Source organism: Pangasianodon hypophthalmus, chromosome 2 (assembly GCF_027358585.1).
Source record: "Pangasianodon hypophthalmus isolate fPanHyp1 chromosome 2, fPanHyp1.pri, whole genome shotgun sequence".
NCBI classification, from domain to species: Eukaryota; Metazoa; Chordata; class Actinopteri; order Siluriformes; family Pangasiidae; genus Pangasianodon; species Pangasianodon hypophthalmus.
The window spans coordinates 7444870-7462341 of NC_069711.1; the positions used below are offsets into that span (position 1 = coordinate 7444870).

The window sequence follows — 17472 nt, forward strand, 5'->3', positions numbered from 1 at the left end:
ATCTCCAAAAGCATCCACAATCTTCAGAGAAAACAATGAGGAACTTAGACATGTGAACCAGTTGAGACACACCAGCAGGTTCCTGTAAACACTTGAGTTCTAGCCAAATTTGTTCTTTCTATCCCTCACAGCCCAGTTCCTAAAATCAGCTGGAGAAGAACCAGTGATGTGCCATTCCCAAGTAAAGTCAAACTGAGTAACTCCAATGCTGTTCTGGAGATTCCCAGATTCCAGCAGGAGGACACAGGCACATACGAGTGTGTGGCAGAGAACAGTCGAGGAAAGAATGCAGCAAGAGGCCGCCTCTCTTTTCATGGTACAGGAACTAAAGAATTGTTCTAACTTGCACTAAAGATTTTATTAGTAATAATACCTTTGCCATGTTCTGTGTTAGGAAAATCAGGACTATTCAAGCTGTAGGACAACAGTGGTGCTTTGTTTAATCCAGATAGCAAGCATTTCTCAACTTTGATGACATCTGGAGTAATTTGGTATTTTTTGGTCAAGGTTTTGTTAAGTCATAAGACAAAAAAAAGTAGGCGAAAACTTTTCTTTTGGCTTTTTCTCGCTTCCTCCCTGCTCATGCACAATGACATGTTATGACAAGCTTCCACTTTCATTATGATGCATAGGTCTGAATGTGATGAGTGTAACCCCCACAGTGTCATCTGGGTTATAACTTAGAGCAAGGTCATGTCATAACAAGTCTGTCAAATGACTCTTGATGTTGCATGACACATATGATGATGCAGTGGTAATGATGCTGTCATGCATTAGGACATCAAAGACATGTCCTTCTAAATCTTTAGACTTAGCGTTAGCAACAGACGAGAACTACGACCTACGGAAATACACAGTAAAAAGTGAATGCATCTTTGTCCAAACTTAATAACGTCTAATAACCTCTATTAGTCTAATTGTATACCTTGCACCAACTAATAGCCTCCATTATTCTAATTGTGTACCCTACACTAACAAAATGTGCAATTCTGACATGTATTTTGTCTACTCCTTCAAAAGTTGTGCTATGCTAATAGCAAGAAATCATGAGGGAATTTTGGAGCTTATTCAGGTTCTTCAAAATAGGAGATTATTTTTGAAATGCAATTATACCCCAGCATTAATTGAACTCACAGTCAGTACACAGGCACCGCAGGGTGTCTGCCAGGCACCCGGATAATAAGGCTGTGGAACGAGGTCAGAGGATTTATTTGTGTGCTGAAAGGACAGAGCATGCCTTTGGTCTGATAGAATTGTCATTCTGTCTGGAGAGAGGGGGCGTTTCATTTCAATAGCCCAATTCATAGCCATTATGCTTCTGTGAAATGAGCAGCCATTGTTGGATTTTTTATTTCGACTCCAGTCCCACACTGCTGGATAATATCCATTCGGAAGCAAAAACTCCGTAGCATTGTAGGGGGGGAGGAAAGAGACCACCTAGGGGAAGTCCTTGTTTTCTTATGAAGGGGCTTTTATGCAGATAATGTTTTTCTCACAGTAAGGCTTGGGCCTGCAGTAAAAAGTCATAGATTTGAAGAGTCCATTGAAAATTATGACAGAGGGAATAAAAGGCTTATAATTGTGACTGAATATTTGGAACTGAATTCATACGATTCACTGCAGGGTCAAAATTAATTAGCAGTCTCCAGTGTAAGAAAAAAAGCACAAACTCAGTATACAGTGTATATATTGCAATTGAATTTCCATCCCGTTTCCATGCAGAGACTCATTAGTTTTCACCAACTTGCATTTGTCTCTTTATAGCCAAACCTCATTGGTTGCAGACCATGACGGCCACAGCTTTGTCCATTGAGGAGAACTTATTTTGGGAATGCAAAGCCAATGGGAAGCCCAAACCCTCATACAGCTGGCTGAAGAATGGAGAAACACTTATGTCTGAGGTACAGTGGAAATGCTAGGGAAAGCAAAATGTGAGCTTAATTCTCAACCTTTTCAAGGTCAGCAGAAACAGCTGGTTGGATAATTGAGAAGATTCCATGGCCCAAGTAAAAAGACAAATGACAAATGACTGCTGTGAGAAAGCAATGAAACAAAATGAGATCAATGAACGAAGAGAAACAGAATGGGAAATAGCTATTAGGAGAATCTTATGTCTAGCAATCATTAACTTTATCTAGACTACTTCCCTAATAAATCATGCATTTATTTATATCAACTTCATTACTGCACACATCAATTCTTTCATTCATTCATGGATCCAAAGCCTATTCCAGGAAGGTGTACATACATTTACACACTCATTCACACCCAGGGGCAATTTAGAGTAGTCAATCCACATAGCAGCATGTTTTGGGAGGACAGAGGAAACAGAAGAACCCGGAGGAAACCCCTGCAGATATGGTGAGAACATGCAAAACTCTGCACAGGTGGTAACTCGAACTCAGGATTGAACTGGAGAACATGGAGCCGTGAGGGCTGCACTACCCACTGCCCCAACCACCCCACTGCCCTGCACACATGATTCTTTTTTTGAATTAATTTGGCTGTAGAGTTCAAAAGAAATATATATGATATACACCAATCAGCCATAACATTAAAACCACTGACAGGTGAAGTGAATGACATTGATTAGATCATTACAATGGCACCTGTTATGGCAGCAAGTGAACAGTAAGTTCTTGAAGTTGATGTGTTGGAAGCAGGAAAAATGGGCAAGTCTAAGCAAGGATCTAAGCAACTTTGACAAGAGCCAAATTAAGATGGCTAGAAGACTGGCTCAGAGCATCTCCAAATGGCAGGACTTGTTCTGTGTTCCCGGTATGCAGTGGTTAGTGCTTACCGAAAGTGGCCAAAGCAGGACAACCGGCGAACCTGCGACAGGACCATGGGTGCCCATGGCTCACTGATGCACATGACAAGCGAAGGCTAGCCCGTCTGGTCCGATCCCACAGAAGAGCTACTGTAGAGCAAATTTGCTGAAAAAGTTAAAGCTGGCTATGATAGAAAAGTGTCAGAACACAATGCATTGCATCTTGCTCCCTATGGGGCTGAGTAGCCGCAGACCGGTCACAGTGCCCATGCTGACCCCTGTCCACTGCAGAAAGCGCCTATAATGGGCACATGAGCATCAGAAATGGACCATGGAACAATGGAAGAAGGTGGCCTGTGAATGGTTGGGTGCATGTACATTTCTTACCTGGGGAAAAGATGACAAGAGGATGCACTATGAGAAGAAGGCAAGCCAGCAGAGGCAGTGTGATGCTCTGGGCAATGTTCTGCTGGGAAACCTTGGGTCCTGGCATTCATGTGGATGTTATTTTGACATGTACCACCTACCTAAACATTGTTGCAGACCAAGTACACCCCTTCATGGCTGCCCTATATGTATGAACACCCACTAGCCTATGCATTTACACTCTTTCCCATACTACTGTAAACAACCAACCATCTATAAGTAGAGCATGTTATATAAAATCCAGTCAGAATCCGGCGGCCCTCATGCACTATAAAATCTTTTTTCTTGTTGGTTTTTTTTGTTTGTATTTTTTCAATCCCATCCCATGAGATTTATCATGTTGTAAAGGAGGCAACAAAACAACACATTGAATGTGGTCTGTATTTGGACTGGGAATGACCTCTCTATTTATCCTCTCTCACTCTCTGCCTCTCTCTCTTTCATGCTTGTATTGTGCTGACCTCTGGTTTTAAGAATGCGTAATGGGCTTAAGGCTCAGCCATGCCATTAGCCTCTCCTGTAGCTCAATACTTTTTCGACCAATCCCTCTCACTTTTCTGACCGATCGCTCACAGTAAGATGAATTGCTTATAAGTGTACCACAGCTATTGTCAACACTGCTTTTCTGTCCTCCAAAGCTGAGGGTCAGCATTTTTTTGTCCCCCAGGCCCCCAGTCCACCTTAAATCCTACATGGCTCTATCCCCCTACTCACCCTTAGGCTACAGTACAAAGATCTATACAAAATTTGAGTGGAACTATAATTGGAGAGCATCTCTCTCTTTTTTTCTATATTCTCTAGTGATTGGTGATACTGCTGGTTTTCTTTTGAAGTCAACAGCAATTACTACCAAGGCTAGCATCCAGTATTGCTGCTACTACTACTTTTTTGGCAATAAAATGGAGAAATCTTTGTGCATTTTTGTGTATACGGTATTAATTTTTTTATGTGATGACCGATTCGTAAATATTAGCTCTAATCCAGACTGATACGTCAGTCCTGATGCAACAAGACATACTATTCTTCAGTTGTGTAGAGAAATAAATATGATAGCATGGCCCTTTTGACATACATGTACACTTTTGTGTGTGTATTTGTCTGCGTGTGTTCCCCACAGGGCCGGGTGCTCATAGAGAACGGCGCTCTCACCATCTCCTCACTGACCCTGTCCGATGGAGGGATGTATCAGTGTGTGGCAGAGAACAAGCACGGTATCATTTTTGCCAGCGCTGAACTGGTGGTGCTAGGTAATTTCACTCTGCTGAAAGAAATTAGCCTGAATCTCACTTTCCACTTTTTTACTTTTTTTTTTTTTTTCAATCTTGTGCCATGAACTACATTACAAACCATATTGAGTAACCATGTCACTGGTATTATTACCAATTATTATTATTACGGCCTGATGATTTAAGCTCACCTGGTCATGAACAAAATACAAAATACAACAATCTTATTTGGCTTTTCATTCAGTTATGCCTTAGAGGTCTGCCACAGCCAATATTTTAGTGATATCAATGTGACTTGCAAGATCCTCAGCAGTTTTCAAGGTTATATCTTCAGCTTCCACCTCCACAATTTTAAATATTGTTACCAGCCAGACTAACCTTGTAACTGGCTAACATGCTGATGGAAAAATCAAGAAAGAAATCAAAGTTTAACTTTCAGAATGTGTTTTTTTTTTTTTTTTTTTTTTACCAACCAACCTCACCACCCTCAGTCTCTCCAGTTTTATCTCCTGTTTCAGTGATCAAACCTCTCAATTTCACCTTAATCCGAATCATAGCATCATGCCACAAACTGACACTCTAGTCACCAGTGACACTATCCATCTGAGTGCTTCCTTTGCAACATCACTTTTTGCCTCATATTGATTTGGACTCTTTGACCAGCTTTGTGCTGTAGTTTTTTCTTTCTGGAGTTCGTGTGCGTAAATCATGAAATATCGATCAGTGCTTTTTCCTATGCAACTGAATCCTACATGGCATGTTATGATGACTGATACAAGACAGCTAGGTCATAGCTCAAGTACAAAAAAATGCAGAACAAGCTTCTGTAAGTCAATGGCTGCATTTATCTTAAATCTCTGAATTCCTATAAGGCAGGGAGCCTATTTTTGCCAGAGGCTACAGGGAATTAAGTTGCTGCAGTTCACCGTTTTTCTCCCAGAATGGTATTAAGCGTTTTCTGCTGGCCGAATTCTCTCTTTCTTGTGCAGCGTCACCACCCAGTTTTTCCGAGAGCCCCCTGAGGACCGTGCTGAAAGTTCGTGCTGGCAGTGAGGTGACTTTGGACTGCAGACCACAAGCTTCACCCAAAGCCATCAGCTTGTGGAAGAGAGGGAATGAGATGATCCAGAAAAATGAAAGGTAAACTAAAAAGGATAAAAGAGAGGCTTCCAAACGGCAGCAGAAACACGTCACCCTATAATCTAGAGATTGCCAGTTTGAATCCCAATAATTCCAGAGCCATCTATGGCCGGGAGTCAAGGGAGCATAATTGGCTGTGCTCTCTGGCTGGGAGAGATGGTATACTCACTCTCTCCTGTTAATCACAGTGGCACTAGCCGAGTGTGTGAGCTCATGTATATGGAAGAAGGCAGATAGCACTTACTTCCTTTCACTTTCTTATGCCGCGCTGTGATACATCATGAGCAACAGTTCGAAAAAGATGCGGTTGGCTCGCTTCACATGTCTCAGAGGAAGAGATTTTTGCTTTATTTTTTTGGCCATTTGTTTCACAATGTCTGGTACATATGTATTACTTCTATGTATATTTTCCACTAATAAACAGCTAATAAACAGAAGAAAAGGATGAGGAGGAATATGCGAATAGCTAATTACAGTACATATACAGTATGAAAGTGTATCTACTGGCCAACCATTGTCATCTCCTTCAGATTCACTGTCTTCCCCAATGGAACACTAAAGATTGCCAATGTGACTAAGCAAGACGGGGGCATTTACACATGCATTGCCAGAAACCAGTTTGGCAGTGCAAGTACGGCAGGCCGCCTGCTGATCACGGGTGAGTCGCTCCCAAATGTCATGCTTTTCACAATAGTTCCAGAGTTTTTAAGTTTATGATTTGAAGTATCAAAGAGTTTTTGTTGTTGACTTTGTTAATCTCCTGTTGACAGTTACTCATTATTCATTATTTATGCATGGGTGGTGTCCTTTCTTGCTTTTCAAGTGGCATGTTCAGAGGGATGTGAGGCTGCCTGTTTTCCATTATAATCCACTTAATGAGAAAGTCTGCTTGGTAGCAGTAAAAGTATGAAAGCTTGTGATAAGGGATGGCTTATATTACTGATATTTCAGATAATGAAAAGAAACAGCTTCCATCCACATGTGCCTACTACAGACTATGTAGTAATTCATATCCTGCTTATCAAATCTTGGCAGCATTATCTACCTTTGGCAATCTCCATGTTTCTCTGTTCTGTTCTTTTTTTTTTTTCTAATGAGTTTTACACAAATTTCCCATTACTCCAGGGCAAAACTAAAGAATTAAACTTTGGACACTATACACGTCTTGGCTGATTGACTATTAAGGGCATGGAATTTCATTTTTGGTTGAATTGTACGTATAGAGTCACAGCATACTCATATTCATATTGAGGCTCATTAATGTTAAATCTCTGACTGTTTCCTTCCTATATGCACCCTAATAGTACTATAATTGTGCTGTTAATGTCATCTTGATTGGTGTGCTTATTAACCTCTAATCTGCTATTTTCTCATTAAACTCCATGGTGGATCAAGTGTTTCCTTTCTTTTTTCTTCATTTCCTCCATTAAGTTGAATATGCAGTTAATTGGTGGTTTTGTTGTTAAACTAAAAAGTCACAACCAGTGTGTGTGTGTGTGTGTGTGTGTGTGTGTGTGTGTGTGTGTAAACTAACCCTTCTCATGAATATTTTGCTAGATTTAAGGCTCCAATTGCCACCCTTTGTTTCTCATTTTATTTTTATAATGCACCAGAAGCTGACCATCTTTAATTTACTGTAATTTAATTAGCATGACCTTCCCCTCAGAAGACTTCAACAGTCCAATGCATTCCAAACACTCGAGCCATCCCAGTCAATGCAATCTCCTGCATTAAACCCCACTACAGTCACCATAGAGTAGAACAATAACTCTTACCCTTTTTATAAGTATAGACCAGTTCAATCAATCAATTATCAAACTAACAAATGAATGAATGAATGAATGAATGATCTTCCCATGCTATACTGGAGAGTTAGATATGCAGTACATGTAAAGTAGCTTTCTGCTCCACTAATTTCAAATTGTTTACCTTTCTGGCTGAACTGATCTAATCATTAAATCCCTACACTGAAACACAAATAAAGATTGTTGAGTACATTAGCACCAAGGGGTTTCCTCATGCTTTTAATATTTAATTTAGTATTTCCTTTATTTCCATTGTTCATTAAGGAGGGTGTGTGTGGTAATTTGGGTGGTGCAGTGGGTAGCATTGCTGCCTCAAAGCTCCAAGGTCCCAGGGTCCCAAGTCAGGAACCAATGAGAGTAAAACTCCATATACTTTCATCTGTATTTATTATTTACAACATATGCTCTACATGTTCATTCTTACACTCTACACATTTTCTCATTTACTGTATTTTTTTTTTGTGGATTTAGCTTAACTTAGTCGGATCGACGTATTTGCTCAACATATTCACATTGGTTCCTGACTTTTCGGACACCCTGTAGTTTAGTGTTATATATAAAAGCACTAAAAACATAAAGTAAATCAGTTAAACATAGAGATAAAAGATTCATAGACAGTGCTTGAACTAGTTAAAATTACTGTATGCCTATTTGAAAATAACATGATATAACATATCATGATAGTGGTTGTATGAAGCTGATCAGATGGCTGTGTTGTACCGTGCAGAGCCGAGCAGGATCACACAAGGACCCAGCAGCATGGAGATTATGGTGGGCGAGAGCATCGTGCTGCCCTGCCAGGTAACTGTGGATCCAGCACTGGACGTGAGCTTCTCCTGGGCCTTTAATGGCCAGCTTATCGACTTCGAGCACGACTCAGAGCACTTTGAGAGAGTTGGCGGAGTGAGTAAACACCAACACTGCTTCTGGCAGATAGTACTGTGCTATTCTGCCCAGTATCATGAGAACTGGTTTGGCCAAATGTACTGCTTTGTTTGAAATTCCTGAAATATCATATTATATAATGTGCATGGAAATTAATTATTCTTAAACTTCTAAGTAGCTAGGTTTATCTTTGGTATTTATTGTAATACAGAGCTGTCTAATCTTATCCGCAAAGGGATGGTAGGGGTGGGTGCAGGTTTTCTTTCCAATCGTGCAGGAGCCACGCCTGATTAATCAGTAGATCTTGGCTTTCAGTCGGCTATCAGGTGTGGCTTCTGCTTGGTTGGAATGAAATCTTGCACACACACTGGCCCTTTCTGGATAAGATTGGATGTAATATTTTGACCAGTTATGCTAGCACAGGTAACCGTGAATAACAGTTCAGACCAATTAGTGTGATCTCATTTGTGTACTGTGTACTACCATCTACTAGCAATTATTCATTATTAGTATTAACTTTCAGGTTAGTGTTTGTGTTGGATTTAATGGCATTTAACATAACATAACATTTGGATATTACGACTGACAGCTTACTGTATAATATATTACATCGTTGGATGCAAGGTGCTCTCATTATTCCTGTCTTTCCAGTTGGTTTTACTTTACTTGTTCTGGGTCACTTAATTAATGACCTACATTGCCTATAAATTAACTAACATGATTGGGAGCAGTCGTTGTGTTACAATTTTCCAAAAAGGAAAGGGGCCATATCAATGCTTTTTTCCCACTTTCTCTTCTGATTTGAACTTCTAATTTTTGCCCCTCGAGGGAGCACATTCTTATCATCAGGCTTGCTGTAATTGAATTTGCATACCTATTTATGTAGCCTGAGTCCTGAAATAATTTCATAATGAGTTTGCTGGCATGAAACAAAGGCAACTATGCCTTGAATTTGCCCGATAAGACACAAGCCTTTTTATTTAACATGTTCTGTTTTTAACAAAGAACTTTTTTTTGTGCAAATTGTTTGAAAAGGCAAAAAACAGCATTGAATGGGATTGATTATGTGTCTAGTTACAAATTTCCTTTCCATTATGCCAGTAGAATGTAAAAAAAAAAAGAAATTATGTTAGGATTCTTATTCACATGATGAGATCATCTGATCAGTTCCAGATGTCAGCGACTTACTCTGACATTGCTTGTAATGAGATGCAGTTTTTGGGACTTGGCCTGCTTCGTGCTTTTTGAGATTACCACTTCTCATCTCAGCTGCTTTGGCTACATACATTACCCTAATTAAACAGTGCCTGCTCCCTGTCCGACAAGCAAAGCTGAAATTTTAACCTGTCACTCCTCATTGCCAGCTGCCTGGCATCCTCTGAAATGGAGGCATTTTAGTTTGGAGCTTGTCGCAGATGGGCAAACCTGTTAACGGCAGCACACACATGGCCCACGTGCATAACTGCATGGAGCTGATGTGTGTGCTGAGACGGGAGAACTCTCCAAAAGCAGAGGAAATTTTCTGTTACTTGTGTGTTGGTAACCCAGATTGCTCTTGAGTGAATCATCCCTCCATACACTTCTTCTTTTTTTTTTTTTTTTTTTTTGAGCTGAAAGCACCAAGCTGCATGTTGTAGGTACTTTAGGAAAAGAAACATATTGGTTTCTTTCTTCTTTTCAGCTTTTTTTTTTTGTTGTTGTTGTTGTTTGTTTGTTTGTTTGATAATTTCTTATTTGATCACTATGACCAGACATAGAAAGAAAGCTACCCATGTATTAAAATGCAAATCAGCTGTACATGGATGTTTTTACTGTCTTTTTTAAATTTCATTTAATTATTACTTTTGCACATGGCTGACCTCCTCAGAATTGCTGTTTTGTAGCTGATGTGGTCACAGAGCACAAAACAGCCACAGCCAGGCATTCAATACGGTCAAATTCAATTATTCAGTACTAGAGCACAGCAGAGTCGATTTAGATTTTTCTGCGTCGTGAAAGCTGCGGCCCTGTTTTATGTGTCATGCTGGTGTGACATCAATCTCTGATAAAAGATGGTTATAGATACCCGTGCAGCCTACCATTTTGCATGAGCTATTTATTCCCTATGGTGTTCATGTGGTTTATGGTTTATGGTTTGTTTGGAACGATGTGAGCCCTCGTTATGTGCGTCTTGTCGCCTTTTCCCCCCTGCTTATATAATTATGGAATAATTAGTGTCTTGCCAATTAGCCAGAGCATGTTTGTTTTAGTGGGCTCTCATGCATCTCACAGAGCTGGATAGGAAATATTACCTGAAGGCTGTAGTCACTGTGCGGTTTGTTCTGTCTCACAGAAACACCGACCATGTCCCAGATCTCTTCTGATTTATAGCAGTATAACTGTATAATGTATATTAAGTGAATATATTCATTCAAGATGCTAGCATTATAAACAAAAGTTACGACAAAGACATAATTCCCTTTACGTGCTCAGGGATTCTCCTAAGCAAAATATAACAGAGAGGCTGAAAGTGCATTCATGTATATTATTTAACCTTGTTACTTGCAGGCTAAAAAGACCTCTATAGAGGAGAGCCAGAACAGTTGTAACACACATAGTTTTGAGTTAAATGACCCAAGGATTATTTAAATTATAGAATTCATGCTTCACGCATAACAGCACGCATGTGTTTGATCCTTTTATCGTGTGCGAGTTTCCCCGTATCATGCTGTACATGTCACTGAAACCAAAAGTCTCATGTTAAAGGTCTAGTGGCACAATTGTAACAACGCACAAAAAAAATTGATGCTAACCCATTATGTATTTAATACTCGGTGTGATATGGCTTTGAGGGTGGCTTTGAAAATATTAAGTAATTAAAAAGAATCACTGCATGCCCATTATACACATTCTGAGAATCGCACGCAGAACAATCACACATTTAAACACGTTTTGTAATTGACTGATGTGCAGATCTCATAAAGGCATTATCCTTTTTATATTGTATATATATTTTATATTGTATAATTTATATCATTATATCATAATAACCATGATTACTATGGTATGGTATGATCTGCACTGATTGCGATTCGTTCTTAAGCAGGCGATTATTAGTGTTTATTATAATAATTAGAAAATAATTAGAAAAATAAGACTGACTCACTGACACCCACAATGTTCACAAATTGCTAGCAGATGCCAAAATGCTGCCTCATTTATTTATTTGTTGCCCTTATTCTGCTCTTCCTCATATTTGCCTGTTTGTGTCTGACCATGTCTCTGTCAAGGTGAATAACTGCCACATCAAAAAAAAGTTAGGCACTGATAATGAATACATATTTTACCCATAATGCTATGTGCTAGACAGCGGTTAATAATGCTCACTAAAAAAAACAACAATTTGAAGCAATGCCTTTGAAGAACTACCTTTGATTTGTTGTCTAATACATAAGGAACCATGCCAAGAAGTCAGAAGAACAGTGGGGTCTTGCTAAAGAGTGGGAGGGATTGATTTGTTTTTATTTTAACAATGGATTTCCATGCTTTCTGCTGTTCTGTTATGCTTTATTGAACACAGAAGTTTGCTGGGGACCTCATGATTCGAAATATTCAGCTTAACCATGCTGGGAAGTATGTCTGTATTATTGATACAGATGTGGAGAGCTTGTCTGTGGCTGCAGTCCTGATTGTGGAAGGTAATGAATCCAGCTGTTATATGTACAATATGCTTTATGAGTTGTTATTTCTAAAGCTAGCAAGCAAGTTACTAAAAGTTTATGTATCAAGATTTGGGAACTTGAAGGCAATATTCAGAGGACTACATGAAGCCTACATAAGCTATAACTGGCAACCAACGTAACTCTATATTTATAAAATACTTATTTCAACAGGTAACAGCTGTAATGCAGACTGGTTTTTATGTCACATTGGCATAACACTTGAGTCAATGGCTCTTAGTTTTACTTAGGTAGTGCTATGATATTCTCCAGGCTGATTTACATTAGAAAATTATGATACTTAATTTTGAAGGCCAGGACCTTTTCTATGTCACATGATGATGATGGTGTGACAAAGCAGACATCAATTCAAACTGACTTTATTTTAAGGACAGAGAATAATGTAACTCTTAATAGCCTTATACGTAGGTGTTCATAAAAATCTTTTTAACAGCAAAATAAAATGCTTTTTATTTAAGACCCAGAGAAAATATACAACCTCTATTGATGCAGTATAGTCTTAAAAAATCTTGACTTAACACTTTACTTGAACCCTCACAACAGTGAATTTGGCACACAACATAATGTAGCCATGATATACTAAATTGACATCATGCAATCGTAATATGTGCTTGTGATATAAGCTCTATTTTATCATGATTTTAATTTGCTATTTTGAGTTGAATTAATAAAAATAATGCCGTTAAATGTTGCTGTTAATTCAATGCGCTGTCCTGTAACGACACCGTGCCCAAAGTTTGAAGGATAAGCTGACCAAGCATTCATCTGCTATGCTTATAGCTCACTTTAACATAATTTATATTCATATTTATAATAACATCTGTCTTGAATAACATTTTTTTTGCATGTACATGCCCAAAACATAAATTTTGGCACATCTCCTGTGCACTCCAAAAAGTGATTAAGGACTTATTCGACTTTTAAATATTGATATAATGTCTATGTTACTACAATAAATTAAGTTCATAAATGTTTACATATTCCTGTTTAATGAGTTTAACATAAATTTGCCTTTATTTAATTATTTACTTTTTGTTGAACTTACATATTTTACTTAAGTGGAAATTCTGCCCTTAATTTAAATACATTGATCCATGAAATATTTTTTTTTCAGTGTGTATCTGTCTGAGTAGCAAATACGTCTGTAGGCGCGTCTGATGCATGAATACAAATGCTTAATTTTGGTATAATCTTTCTCTTCATGCATGTATCTCTAAATACGACTATTTGTCATTATTGTATCATGTGTCTGTAATCGTGTTAAGAGAGTTAAGTTAAAAGCTTGCTTTACTTTAGCTATAAAAAATGTTATTATTGTGTCATGCATCTGTCATAGTACATAAGTTAGGTAAAGGGGGGCTTTATACAAAGTGTTAGTCAGGTTAAAGGGGTTGCTTTCCTATTACGAATCTTTAAAAGCTTTAGAAATGAAAAATAAAATATACAAAGATAGATAATGAATAATAATTGTCAATGAATATTATTTATGAGTGATGAATACTCATAAATTGCAGTAGCTGTAACATGATAGTGTTGTATCCTGAATTTGACATAACAATACATTATAATTTTTACAATACATATTAGTTGTTTGGGATTTGGAACTTTCGTTACAGATAGCATCAAATGACATTCACAAATAATGTAAATGGGCAATTATAGCAAGAGAATTGCATATGCTATATGTATAGTATATGAATATTAAATGTGACATTGTTAGATCTTTAGACATAAACTGTCATTTCAAAAATATGCAGTAATTTGGAGTGACACGTTTATGGCAGATTCTTTTAGTTGTCATGTCATATACAATACGTGTTAATTAATGTTAATAGAAAAGATTAGCATGTGACATAACTGTCATTATATTAAATGATATGACACCTATTGTGACATAGTGGCAGTGGATACATAACACTGTTATATTACAGTTATTATTACAGTTTTATTACTGTGATATTACAGAACATGACATCATGCATGCCACATTTGATGATGTAAGGTTTGAGTTACCAAAATATCATGAACAAAATTATGATGCTTACTTTATGTAAGGGCCAAAAAAAAAAAACCACAGACTGTCATTATAGTGTAATGTAAATCTTCACTATCTAACAATATTATGTAGCAGGGTTTTTTTTATAGTTCAGGAAACACTGAAAAGCATCATGTTCTCATGACACACTTCCTTACATCAACAAAGAATTACGTCATATGACTCAGGTTTTATGTCAACATCAAATTTAAAAAAAGCTGCCTGATTCCTGTTTAAACAGCCCTTTATATACTGGATGTTCATGTAGGTTTATGTCAGTTGTCATGAAATGCTTATGTAGGTGTCATGTAGCCATATAAACCCCATGTTAAGCCTCTTAAAGTATCAGCTTTTATTATTCAGTTGCTCATTATAAAGCATTCTTTGCAGTGACTACCGTACATCATTTAGCAACTACAGTGAAACAAATAGAAAACGTATGTCATTATAAGAGTCGGAAATGTAACTGATGGGTCTTGGGAGTTGAAGGAGTGAAGTAAATAGTTACTGAACATACTGACAGTATTTCTGACACTTTGAATCTGTGCACCGTGTTATAATCAGCTGGTGAAGAAACCCAGCCATGCCATGCTGCACACTATAGAAAGTCTCTGTATAATAAGACAGTACTAAATGCATCAGTGGAGGTGTTTATATTGTGTACGTCTCCAACGCCATATTCTAGTGACTCATATCAGTGTGCCTTCTCACTACACATTATGGTAGTTGTCCCAGGTGTTTAAAAATGGAGCTGTTTGTCATAGAGGATGGCTTTAATTGTCTCATTTACACATCAGCTGAGTGGCATGACCCAGAATGCCTAGCACATGGGGAAAATAAAAGTATTTAAATGGCATAGAAAGAGGCAGTCTGAGGTGGAAATGGCCATTATCCGAGAGTATACATAGAAAAAAAGGCATTTCATACACAAGCCTCCCACACAAGCCCAAATTTACATTCGCAGGAATGTACATTCTTCCCGCATGCATTCTTTCCCCCAGTTGTTTGTACAGGCTCCAGGCTAGGATCAGCTTTGCTACCACATAACATTCAATTGATTGCAGCATTTATAGAAGCTGATCCAGCCTCCTCCTCACAGTCAGCTGTTGTGTTTGTCAGGTCCACCCGGTCCCCCAGACAGCGTGATGGTGGAGGAGATTACAGATAGCACAGCACAGCTCTCATGGAGCCCTGGAAGAGACAATGGCAGCCCCATCACTGGCTATGTCATCCAGGCCAGGACACCCTTCACCGTAGGCTGGCAGGCTGTGGACACAGGTACTACATATCCTCTCCATGAAAGGCATAGTGAGCTTCTGATATGAAGATAGGACCCAGGTGCAAAAAAAATGATTCCCTGAAATGAAAATTCTTGAAACCAAAATTCAGGGAACTCAAGTGGGTTCTAAAATTGCATTCAAAAGCATTAACATTTGATTGAGAAACAATAAGGTAACAAATACAAGTCACTTTATTATTAGCAAGTCCTTTCAAAAAGATACTGTATATACATTCACCAGCCACTTTATTACAAACATATGTACACCTGCTCACTCATGCAGTTATCCAATCATGTGGCAGCCCAATGCATAAAATCATCCAGATACTTAGTTGTTGGTGCCAGATGGGTTCTTTCAAATCTTTCTGAAACTGCTGATCTCCTGGGATTTTCATTTCTGGGATTTTCACATACAATGCTATGTCCAGTGTCACCCAGACGAGGATGGGTTCCCTTTTGAGTCTGGTTCCTCTCAAGGTTTCTTCCTCATTTCATCTCAGGAAATTTTTCCTTGCCACTGTCGCCTCTGGCTTGCTTGCTTTTTTTTTTTTTTTGGATAAATTTATAAATATGAAATTTATAATCCATAATTTAGATATTTCTATAAAGTTGCTTTGTGACAATATTCATTGTTAAAAGCACTATACAAATAAAATTGATTTGAATTGAATTGAAAACAAAAAACATCCAGTGAGAGGCAGTTCTGCTGGTAGAAACACTTTGTTGAAGTGAGAGGTCAGAGGAAAATGGTCACATAGAGGAAGGCTATGACTAACTCAAATAGCCAGTCTTTACAACCATGGTAAGCTGAAAAGTATCTCAGAACACACAGCATGTCGAGCATGAGGCAGGCGGCCGAAGACCACATCCGGTTCCACTCCTGTCAGCCAGGAACAGGAATCTGAGGCTACAGTGGGCAGAGGTTCATGCTGCCACACGATTGGCTGATTGGATAATTGTACAAGTGTACAAGTGTTCCTAATAAAGTGGCCAGTGAATCTTTGTGTTGTGTAGTTTCCACTATATAGGTCTTGAGCAAGACTGAGGAACTTTTTAGGCCATCCTTAACAAGCAAAAGCAAGTCTGTGCCTTGAACAAATTAGGTATGAGTCCAAGGTAATATAAAAAAAAATGTAAAAATCTTGCACTAATAAAATCCAAAATAGTAACTCTATCTTTTTAATAGTGTTTTTAAATGCTCGGCTAGTTTGGATTCTATTCAGGTATTGAAGTGTGAGTATTTTAACTTTTTTTTGTTAATGTTTTTGTCATTTTTACTCTTTTTGCTGAAAAGCACAAGTGTCATTTTATTGGCCAACATTTCAGTCATCCCTAATTAAACCAGGAATGCAGGTACTCCATGCAATTAAATCCATAATTACAAATCGCAAATTCTTAAAGCCAGTAAGCAATGCAAAACAGAATGTACAAGATGCAAGGAAGAAACATGCAATGCAATAATGGCTTGGTGATGAGGAAACTATAGTTGTGGGAAGTTGTTATGTAATCATTATTAAGTGCCTTCTATAATTCTGTACTCGCTCAGTTCCGGAGGTCATTAATGGCAACACATTGACTGCTACGGTGGTGGATCTGAACGCCTGGGTAGAGTACGAGTTCAGGGTGTTGGCCAGCAACAGTGTGGGAATGGGAGAACCGAGCCCTCCCTCTGGCAAAACCAGGACTGAAGATGCTAGTGAGTGTTCTGTACATGCATACGTTCACACATGAATATATTCAATACATATCATAAGGGGAAATCTGGGAAAGAGCTTATCTAGAAGACGTGAGATTTCTACAAAGCAATACAACAGGAAAATGAATAAATACTACATCTATCTATAAGGATTATTAGTGTAAAAGGCAGGAGATACAATACAAACCAAGTAAAGATTTTACCTGAGGAGTTGTTTCCATGATTGATCTTTTCCAATAGCGTCTGGACAACTGCCTTTAACACAAGCACTTGCCTTTAAGCCATAAAAAAATTCGAAGGATTGAAATGAGGACTGAAGAAGCAGATTGCATTTTTTCCTTGCTGTCTATTGCAATATAATATAACATAAAAGTAAGAGGCGAAATAAATAAATAAATAAATAAACAAATAGTAATCAGAAAAAGGAAAATGAGAAGATGACAAGTATTCAAGTTAACTAATTAATTAATTATCTAATGGTAGTATAGTAT

General features: G+C 38.2%; 1 protein-coding gene across 2 annotated transcripts in view; it reads left to right on the top strand.

The window, feature by feature from the left end:
* The window catches only part of cntn3b (contactin 3b), a 71398-nt gene that overhangs the window by 38353 nt on the left and 15573 nt on the right, over positions 1 to 17472 (top strand). For both annotated transcript variants that reach the window (XM_053232018.1, XM_034300432.2), the window contains exons 8-16: positions 132 to 316; positions 1765 to 1901; positions 4314 to 4443; positions 5412 to 5562; positions 6093 to 6220; positions 8095 to 8270; positions 11812 to 11929; positions 15126 to 15284; positions 16832 to 16981. In XM_053232018.1, the coding sequence (XP_053087993.1) occupies positions 132 to 316; positions 1765 to 1901; positions 4314 to 4443; positions 5412 to 5562; positions 6093 to 6220; positions 8095 to 8270; positions 11812 to 11929; positions 15126 to 15284; positions 16832 to 16981 (1334 nt within the window). The remainder of the gene's footprint in view (positions 1 to 131; positions 317 to 1764; positions 1902 to 4313; positions 4444 to 5411; positions 5563 to 6092; positions 6221 to 8094; positions 8271 to 11811; positions 11930 to 15125; positions 15285 to 16831; positions 16982 to 17472) is intronic.